Source organism: Ochotona curzoniae, unplaced genomic scaffold (genome assembly GCF_017591425.1).
Source record: "Ochotona curzoniae isolate NIBS_2020 unplaced genomic scaffold, NIBS_Ocur_1.0 contig_4877, whole genome shotgun sequence".
Lineage (NCBI taxonomy): Eukaryota > Metazoa > Chordata > Mammalia > Lagomorpha > Ochotonidae > Ochotona > Ochotona curzoniae.
The window spans coordinates 879,059-889,725 of NW_024466409.1; the positions used below are offsets into that span (position 1 = coordinate 879,059).

Sequence of the window (10,667 nt, forward strand, 5' to 3'; positions counted from 1 at the left end):
ATGAGCTTCCAGATGGGCAGTTTGTCTTCTCAGCTCTTTGCTGCTGTTGAGAAGTATGGTATTACTTAATATTTTTCTCCTAGTTGTTTATGTCTTATCTTTTTTTAATCAGTCATTTTCTTTGTGAAGTATGCATTTTATGTCTTGCTTAAAAATACCTCCTATGCCACACAGTTATAAATGAATTGTACACATTGTCTAACACTGTATAATTTTGTTATTTATATTCCTCCTTTTGTCAGTCTGGAGCTTGTTGTGTGTATGATGTTAAGGAAGTAAGCTAGCTTATAAAAACCCCAGCAACTTTTGTAACACTGACCAGAAGTGTTTATTCTGAGCTGCATGTCTTTTAGTGCCCTTATGGAGTGGGGTGAATGTGGCCGGTGTTGCTCTGAAGTCCCTGCACCCTAAATTAGGAACCGACTCAGACAAAGAACAGTGGAAAGTTATTCATAAACAAGTTGTTGAAAGGTAATGGCTCTTATTCAATTTCATAATGCCTTATTAATTAATATTAATAGCAACTTCACAGACAAAAAGTTGATACTTCATATTTTGTGGGACCAATAATTCTTTGCTTCCAAAAATCCACAAATTCATATTTATATTATGTATGACTTTATTTAGAGGCATTTTTTTTAGAAATGGGAATAACAAAGGAATTATTATTAAAAGGAAAACTGAGGGATAGTAAAACTAATTATGGGCATGAACTTTGAGATAGGTTGTCCATGTTTGAAACCAGCCTTCACTTAAAAAAAAAAAACTTATTTATTTATTTGTAAGCGCTACAGAGAACAAGAGGAAGAAACAGAGTAGGAGAGATTGTCCACCCTCTAGTTCACTCCCCCAGTAGCCACAGTGACCAGAGTTGGGTTGGTCCAAAGCTGAGAGCCAGGAGCTGCTTCCGGGTGTCCTGCATGGGTACAGGGGCCCAAGCACTGGCACCATCCCTGGCTGCCTTCTCAGGCCATTAGCAGGGAGCTGGATTAGAAGTGGAAGAGCTGGGACTTGAACCAGTGCCTATATGGGATGTCAGTACCGCAGAGAGAGGCTTAGCATGCTGGGTCATGGTATTGACCCATCATCACAATTTTAAAGAGATTTTTCATTTTATTTGCAAAGAAGTATGAAGCATTTGGACAGAGATTTGCTGGGTCACTCCCCAGATGCCTTCAATAATCAGAGCTAAGCTACGCTGAAGCCAGGAGCCTGAAACCAAGTCTGTGTCTCATTTAGTAGAGGAGCCCAAGTACTTGAGCCATCATCTGCTGCCTCCCAGGGTCTTTTAGCAGGAGGCTGGATAAGAAGCAGGGGAGCCAGGCCTTGAATCAGACACTCCAGCATGACATGTGGACATTCCAATTGGCATCTTAGCCACCACGCAAAATTTAGCCTCTGCCTCCCCCTTTATTAGTGTGTAAAATTGGGAAATTACTTCAAATCAGTTTGCTTATATCTAAAGTGGAAACAATTATAGAAGCCATTTCTAAGGACTATGATGAGAAGTCAACAGTTCATATAAAATGCTAGAATCAGGGCATGGGATTTAGTAAATGTTTAATAAATTTAGTAAATTTATGAAAAAATTAAGCTGATTCAGGTGTCCAGGTGTCCAGAGGATCAGAAATCAACAGTGTTTTTTTGGGGGAAACATCTGACTGCATATAAGCATACTTGAGGTTTAATAGCATGCGTGATTGACCATGCCTCAGCCCTGTAGTGTGTTAATAGAAGTGGTGGAACTTAGAAATCACTTTGAGGTAATCACACTTTAGAATATATATTTTTATTTTTATTGGTAAGGCAGACATATAGAGAGAAGGAAAGACAGAGAAATTTCATTCCCTAAGTGGCCACAATGACCAGAGCTGAGTCGATCCGAAGCCAGGAGCCAGGGACTTCCTCCAGGTCTCCCACGCGGGTGCAGGGTCCCAGTGGTTTGGGCCGTCCTCGAGTGACTGCTTTCTCAGGCCACAGCAGGGAGCTGGATGGGAAGTGGAGTAGTTGGGACAGCAACTGGCACCCATAATGGATCCCTGTGATTGAAGGTGGAGAGAATTAGCCAGTCGAGCCATCGTACTGGCTCCATACTTAGGAAAATTAAATTTAGTAATGCTACAAATCTCCATTTGAGAGAACTTCCAAAAGTTCACAGAAAAGGTGGAATTAAAGATACTTATTTTGGTTCAAAAATGAAATCTATGCACAAATTTTAAATAATACTAATTTTTATGAACTCTTTGAAGTTCTTTCATTTGTGTGCTTATAATAACAATACAAAAATGTGCAAGAATTGGGAAAGAGACTAATAAACCACATAATGTAGTGATATTAGATGAGTTGTATTTCTCTTAAATGTTTTTAATTTGAAAAGTTAAAATCATTAATTGTTTATAATAAAAACTAATAAGAGAGGCTGGTGCGGTAGGCTAGTGCCTAAAGTCCTTGCCTTGCACGCACTGAAATCCTATGTGGACGATGGTTCTAATCCTGGTGGCCCCACTTCACATCCAACGCATCCAGGCAGTCGAGGAAAGCCCATAGCCTTGGGAACGCTGCACCCGTGTGGGAGACCTGGAGGAAGAGGCTTCTGGCTCTTTGCTTCGGATTGGCACAGCTCCAGCCATTGTAGCCACTTAGGGAGTGAATCAGTGGATTGAAAATCTTTCTTTCTGTCTCTCCTGCTCTCTATATACCTGACTTTCCAATAAAAATGAAATAAATCTTTAAAAATAAACTAGTAAGGACACCTGGATGGAATTTGCATTTGGGAGGATGTTCTGGAGAAGTTGGTTGAAATGACATTATCTCGGCACCAGTGTACTTAATGCCATTGAATTTTGCACCTAAAGGTGGTTGAAGTGTGGCTCAGCGCAATGGCTCTGTTGGCTAATCCTCCACCTCCAAGCGCTGAGATCTCATATGGATGCTGGTTCATATCCTGACTGCTCCACTTCCTACTCCCTGCTTGTGGCCTGGGAAAGCATTAGAGGATTGCCCAAAGCCTTTGGGACCCCGCACCCGCATGGGAGACCCAGAATTAGCTCCTGACTTCAGATTAGCACAGCTCTAGCCATTGCAGCCACTTGGGGAGTGAACCAGTGGATGGAAAATCATTTTTTCTCTCCCTCCTTCTCTCTGTATATCTGCCTTTTCAATAAAAATAAATAAACCTTTCACAAAAAGAAAAGATGGTGTAGTGGTTGATCACAGTTGAAAAAGAACCATGGCAGCTAATAGTGGTTTGAGGTTCAGACTGTGACATTCACAGGCTATAACAGTTTCTTTTATTATTATTTTTATTGGAAAGTCAGATGTACAGAGAGGAGGAGAGACAGAGAGGAAGATCTTCCATCCGTTGACTCACTCCCAAAATGGCCGCAATGGCCAGAGTTGTGCTGATCTGAAGCCAGGAGCTAGGAGTCACTTCTGGGTCTCCAGTGCAAGTGCAGGGTCTCAAGTCTTTGCGCCATCCTTGACTGCTTTCCCAGGCTACAAACAGGGAGCTGCATGGGAAGTGGGACTGCTGGGATTAGAACCGGAGCACATGTGGGATCCCAGCACGTGTAAGGCGAGGACTTTAGCCACTAGGCTACCATGCTGGACCCACAGACTTTAACAGTTTTAACATCGCATCATTATCTAGCGTGGGGAAAGGACACCAGGTGGAAATCATGCTGTAGATTATCAGCAGGCCTTTGTTCACTGTGCAGCACACTCAGTTGCAAGGGAGGAAGCTACCGTGGAAACAGACTCTCAACAGAGGAAAGTTGCTTTGTTTCTCAGCCATTTGAAATTCAGTTCTTGTCACATAGTCCTCAGGGTCTACCTGCCTAACCACTATCCTCTTGATGCAGTGCACAAAACATCCAGTGCTGATAGCCTGTTATGGCCACTACTCCATATTTCTCTGAACTAATTTTTACATTCAGAAATCTGTATTGCTTTATGGCAAACTGAAGGCAATCTTGCAGTTAATCTGCTGTTAACCCTTTACCTGTGGTACCTCTCCATCATTGGAGGTTGGCATCACAGGCAGAGGGTTAGCCTGATATGATATGCCAGGGGCACTGGCCCCAGGTTAGTTCTTACTTAAACCGGAATGATGAGATTGTATAAGACTAATATAGACACTTGCGTTGCCCATTCAGAAATAATTTCTGGAAGAAATATCTGAGGAAATTTTAATAAAGTGACATTGATATGTAGATTGCTTCCGAGGGATGTTTGAGACTATTATGCTTTCTCTGTGTTGACGTCTCATATGTTTAACGTCCTTTTCTATAATTGTAGTGCCTATGAGATTATCAAACTGAAGGGGTACACCTCCTGGGCTATTGGACTGTCTGTGACAGATCTGGCAGGATCAATTTTGAAAAACCTTAGGAGAGTGCATCCAGTTTCCACTATGGTTAAGGTAGGTTTAAATTACCTCTATATTATTTTCACCTTTACTGGTTTTTTTTTAAAATTTTTTTAAAGATTTATTTTTATTATTTTCTTATTGGAAAGGCAGATATACAGAGAGGAGACAGAGAGGAAGATCTTCTGTCCGATGATTCACTCCCCAAGTGAGCACAACGGCCAATGTTATGCCGGTCCGAAGCCAGGAGCCTCTTCCGGGTCTCCCACGCGGGTGCAGGGTCCCAAAGCCTTGGGCCGTCCTCAACTGCTTTCCCGGGCCACAGGCAGGGAGCTGGAAGGGAAGCAGGGCTGCTGGGATAGAACCGGTGCCCATATGGGATCCTGAGTGTGCAAGGCGAGGACCTTAACCACTGCACCACCGCGCCGGGCCCATGTTTACTGTTGATTGAGTCTCTACTAGGTGCCAGCAATTGTATAAGATATTGATGATAGTCCATGTGATTGCCCTAAATCTAATGAAAGAAATGAATTTAAGGAAACACATAAGTAAACATATGAAACAAATTGTGGTAAAGTGTTTGTGATGAAAAATTCTGGGGGGGTGGTCATCAACAGGAGAACTTTACTACTCAGAGAAGTATAGATGAGGTGGAGAAGACTTCCCAAAGAAGTAAAGTGTGACCCAATCTAAGTGTTAAGTTGAGGTTGATTTGGAAGGCTGAGCTAATATTCCAAGCAGAGAGAACGTGTACGCAGACAGCATGGTGTAGATCTTCGTGGAGGGCGGTTGGCTATCTGGACCGAGTTCAGTGAAGTGCAGAGAGCAGAGGAAACAGTGCATGGTGAGGGCACAGATGTCAACAGGATCTGACCCCTCAAAGTCGTGCAGGTGGGATTCCCGTCCTCATCTTAAAAGCAATGGAAAACGAGGGCTAGGATTTGTTGTTGCTGGAAAGATGACTGTGGCTGTGATGAGAGAAGAGATTTGAAGAGGACAAGAGTATGTAAAGACGAGCAGCACACCTCCAAGCAGGGAGTGTGATTGTTGAAGAGGATAAAGTGGAGATGTGGCATCTCCATCATAGACTATCACGGGCCTTGGTGATGGAATAAGGGGCGAGTGAAGGGGAGAGAAGTCTTTCTTGGGTTCTAGTTTTCATGCTGAAGTGGTGCCTTTAGAAGAAAGTAAAAAGTTTTTAAAAAAGATTTATTTATTTTTATTACAAAGTCAGATATACAGAGAGAAGGAGAGACAGAGAGGAACATCTTCATATCCAATGATTCACTCCCCAAGTGAGCGCAACAGCTGATGCTGTGCTGATCAGAAGCCAGGAGCCAGGAACCTCCTCCAGGCCTCCCACACAGGTCAGGTGCAGGATCCCAAGGCTTTGGGCCGTCCTCGACTGCTTTCCCAGGCCACAAGCAGAGAGGTAGATGGGAAGTGGAGCTGCTGGGATTAGAACCGGTGCCTATATGGGATCCTGGCGCATTAAAGGCAAGGACTTTAGCTGCTAGGCCACCACACTGGGCCCCCAAACAGTTTTTAAATGTTGGGTTGATAGTAAGTCCAGAATTGTGATTAGGAAGTAGTGATTTGGGGGCTCTTTTAGATGTCAGCATAACTTAACCACCACTGGTGACAACCAGATGTGTCCCTGGAGATTGCCAGATGTTCCCGGGAGCACATTAAACTGGAGTGGATGGAGGAAATGCAGCCCAGTATGAAGAGCTGCTCTCAGGTGTCTGTGCCGGTGAGGAGAAGCCGGGCAAGAGAAACGGGCTCTTGTTGCTTTCTAAAGACAACATGCTCATGGTAAAGATCATGAGCGAGGGAGAAGTTGCAGAGAGCAGTAGTAAGCAGTGGGCGGGGAAGCGCCAGTCCCGGAGGGAGGCGGGAAAGCTCTCTGTTCTAGAGTGCACCCCGAGAGAGGACTAGTACCAGGTGGGGGTGTTGTCGGTTTGCAAGTCTGGCACTGGAAGCTTCTGTCTTTTTAATGGAGGAGACAATTATCAGTGGAGTATTAGGGGAGGTTTATGATTTGAATTTTTTTTTAAAGATTTATTTTTATTGGAAAGGCAGATTTACAGAGAGAAGGAGAGACAGAAAGATTTTCCATCTACTGGTTCACTCCCCAGGTGGCCACCAGGGGCAGAGCTGATCTGATCTGAAGCCAGGAGCCAGGTGCTTCTTTGAGATCTCCCATGTGGGTACAACTTACACCATGAACAGGGAGCTGGATCAGAAGTGGAGCAGCCAGGACACAGTGGTGCCCATATGGGATCCTGGTACGTGCAAGGCAAGGATTTAGCCACTGAACCATCATGCTGGGCCCAGTATTTTAATTTTTTGTTGTTGTTGGAAATAATGGGAGAAAATTTGATAAGAAAACAAAGCATAGAATTACTGCTTTTTTTTAATGTCTACTCTAGGTTGGTTAGCATATTAGCTTGTCAGTCTGAGTGAAGGATTGGTTTTGTGGTATGTTTTTTTTCCAGGAACTCAGGTATAGGGATAGAGAAAGCGGGTGGCTAAATTCGTTCAGGGTTGAGTGTTACTTGTGGAATGCAGAGGGGCAGGGGAGAGAGGCTGAGGGGGCGGAGAGTGGGGTGAGGGAGTTGGGGGGGCGTCGGAGAGTGGGGTGAGGGGATGGGGAGGTGGTGGAGAGTGGAGCAAGGGGGCATCAGAGTGGGGTGAGGGGGCAGGCGGCTCAGATTGCACACGTATTGAAAGAGTTGGGCCTTCTGCTGAAGAATCACAGAGAAACGCAAGACTTTACCTTTTGGATTTTGTTAATGTCTACATATGAACAAATTATTAAAAATTAAAAATGTAGAAATATTTGTAAAAACTGAAGATTAAAATGGACAGAATGGCTTAAGATATGGTGAAAAGGTTACAGAATGACATCACAAAACCTCAGCTGTGTGTGGAGCCTCATGACAAGGTCAAGGGTAATTAGAGTTGGAGTGGGAGGGGAAAGTGCTTTGAGCTGAAGAAATCAAGACAGAAAGGGAATTGATGGGCTTGCCTGTATGGACAGCGATTCCAGCAGTGACGGTGGCAGTAATTGGGATACAGGAGGAGGCCAGCATCGGTATATCAGAAGAGTTTGTGACTGGGATGGCACAGCCAGGAGGTTGAGAGAGGGTTCCCTGAGTAGGCAGGAGGTCAGCAGGAAGGGAAGAAGTGCTAAAATGAGCCTCACACAAAAACAACAAAAGCGGGGAATATGTTCTGCTGTCACAAGAACAGGGGTTCATGATTTGGAGGAGCTGAGGAGGAGGAGCACACAGTGGGTCCAACACCCAGGTTCTCTTTAGGGGACCGGAGGCTGTGGGAGAACAGATGGTGAGGGCTCTGAAGAGACACTGAGTGAGTTACAGCAGGATTCCATGACCTTTACAGGACTAGTCAGTGCACAAGTGACAGATTGTTAAAATGTGTCTATGTTTTGGAAAGGGAGGGAGGGAAAGAGAGAGAGGAGCTCCCATCTGCTGATTCATCCCCTGAAGCCTGTGGCAGCAACAATTCAAAGCCAGGAGCCAGAAATTCAGCTCAGGTCTGCCTGGCACTGCTGGAGCCACTGCTTTGAGCTAGAACCAGTGCCAGTGTTGCCACTGGAGCAAGCTGGTGGGGCGCGGTGCAGCTGTGAGCTGAACACAGCTACTCCAAAACATGACGTGGAAAGGTGACCTGGTCAGGGCAAGGAGTACTTCACCTGGTTCTTTTATTTTTTATTTAAAATTTAAAGGTTTATTTTTTATTTAAAAGGCAGCAGAGAGAGAAAGAGAGAGAGAGAAGAAAGAGATACAAGGGAGGGAGAAGAGAGATATAGAAATAAAAATTTGGGAGTCGGTTGCATCCAGTTTTATTTGCAAAGTGACCAGGTGAGTGTGGAAAGAGGAGGCAAGGGGAAAGCACACCCAGGAGAGATCCAGGGGATGGCGTGTTATCTGAAAGGAGAGAGGGAGATACGTGAGTTTTAGGAAGCGCCTTGAGTTTTTAAGGGCTCTCTGACTCCTCTTTGAATGGGAATCTGCAGTGCAAGTCACTCCCCATTGGTGGCCTCTCAACCAGTTAGGCTGTGTAATTCCTGTGCTGTCCTCTGGGAAATGTGATTTGCTAGCTGCCTGCTGAAGGACAGACGGTGGCCTCCCTGACAAATGGCACAGTTCCCTTCCCACTGAGGGGTCAGGCTTCTCAGGGTCTAAACGCTATCCTGCTTGCTCGCATTCGCACGCCGTGCCAACATGCGGCAGTGAGATGGTGGCCCAGGCAGAATGGCCTCTTAAGGCTTGCCCCAGACCTTGACACGAGATTCCAGTGGGCTTAGATGGACTCATCTCCCAGCCGCAATTCCCCAAAGAGCCACAATGACCCGGGCTGTGCCAGCCTGAATCCAGGAGCCAGGAGCATTTGCTGGTTCTCCCATGTGGATGTAGCTTGGGCCAGCCCCTGCTGCTTTCCCAGGCACATTAGCAGGCAGCTGAACCTCAGTGGAGCAGTCAGGACTTAAAAACACTGGTGCCTTTATGGGATGCTGAAGTCACAGCTAAAGGCTCAACCCTCTGCCCTACAATGCCAGCCTTCTTGGTTCTTTTGAAGGCATGCATTGCTCATGGGATTGAACTTGAGTTACACGGCCATAGGACATGGCTAGGTTTTGTTGAGGATGATCTTGTTGCCTTCCAAATGATTATTACTTCTCAAATAATTATTTTAAAGGCAGAGTGAGAGAAACTTTTTAATTTGCTGGTTCAGTGTCCGAATGTAAGTAACAGCCAAGGCAGGCCATAATTCCTTCCAGGTCTCTCATGAGGGTGATGGGAACCTGGCACTTGGACCGTTATCTGCTACCTCTGGGCACTGTAGCAGGAAGCCGGATCAGAAGCAGAGAGTGGCCTGGACGGGAACTGGTGGCCCCAGTATGGGGTGTGGGCATCACAGGTGCTAACTTCACCTGCTGCACTGCCCTACCCACCTGCCGCTCTGACTGGCTCTTGTTGAGGCCATTCCAGGTCTCCTGCAGCTGCTTCTGCATCTTGGGGGACTGATCACCAATCTTGTCTTGCCTTGCAGGGCTTATATGGGATCAAGGAGGAAATCTTTCTGAGCATCCCTTGCATCCTGGGGCGGAATGGTGTCTCGGACATCGTGAAGGTTGCCTTGAGTCCCGAGGAGGAGGAACTCTTTAAGAAGAGTGCCAGCACGCTCTGGAACGTCCAGAAGGACCTGGTGTTTTAAAGACCCTCACCGTCTGCCGCACATCAGCCAGGAACACAGCACACTATGTATCTTACCTTTGGCAAACATTTTTATCCGACCTGTAGAACATAAAACATTGTAGACTTAGGACATAACTTGTCCCTCAAAATGAGAAAGAGGGCCTCTCCTCCTGAGTCCCTGTCGCTCTGTTCTGATGATAGCAGTCTGTCATCTGTGTAGTAGCGGCCACCAGGGCTAGCACAATAGGCATAACGACTACTGTAACATAGAACTGACAACTCCTCTCACGGAACAGTGCTCTCACACTGAAATGTCCTATTAGAAAAGCAGCATGTTCACTTTTTATTGCTTCAATGACTTCCTGTGTCTGTCTGTATACACTTTTACTAAATGCCTATTATTAACACCATATGTATTAGAAGTAAAAACAGAGGTGTAACTTTATGATGTAAAAATGTTGAAGTGAGATGATATATTAAACGCTGCAAGTATATGCAATTCAAATACGTGCCAGTAGTTGATCTGGTGCCTTTCTGGACCTCTCACACAGGAAATATAGACCCTCTTGTAGCTTGTTTAAACATTCAGCGACCCACTGCTGTCACGCCTACTATTATGCTTGATGAGTATGATCTTTGTTCTCAGGTATATACAGTAGCTAGGGTGCCTCAGTTGATTGATTTATCAACTTCTGCTTGGTAAGTCAGTTCCTTATTGTCTCAGGGAGACTGCATATGGACAGACACACATGGAAATGAAACAATTCCTTAATCACACAGAGAATGTAAGGTAACTATAAGAAATATAGTGAAATAAAAAATTCAACAAGGTAATTTACAACTTTTGACAGAACAGGACCAGTGGGGTAAATGAGAAGGCAGCTGTGCGGGCCCAAGGCCATCACTGAGAAGTGAAGCTGTGCCCATTCGGCAGGCTCGGCCTCATGCTTGTGGTCTGACGTTATTGCCTTTTTTTTTTTTTAATGATGTATTTTTATTAGAAAGGCAGATTTATAGAGAGAAGAGACAGAAAGATCTTCCACCCACTGGTTTACCCTCCAGTGGCTGCAATG

The 10,667-nt window shown here is 45.1% G+C and overlaps 1 protein-coding gene across 4 annotated transcripts in view; it reads left to right on the forward strand.

Moving 5' to 3' along the window:
• The window catches only part of LOC121161838 (L-lactate dehydrogenase C chain), a 33,090-nt gene extending 22,662 nt beyond the window's left edge, over positions 1-10,428 (forward strand). For 3 of the 4 annotated variants that reach the window (XM_040988481.1, XM_040988478.1, XM_040988479.1), the window contains exons 6-8: positions 354-471; positions 4,297-4,420; positions 9,449-10,428. In XM_040988481.1, coding sequence (XP_040844415.1) covers positions 354-471; positions 4,297-4,420; positions 9,449-9,613 — 407 coding nt within the window. In that variant the 3' untranslated portion in view covers positions 9,614-10,428. Of the gene's footprint in view, positions 1-353; positions 476-4,296; positions 4,421-9,448 lie in introns of those variants that run through there. The other variant, XM_040988480.1, reaches the window with a different exon arrangement.
• Positions 10,429-10,667: the final 239 nt, after the last annotated feature.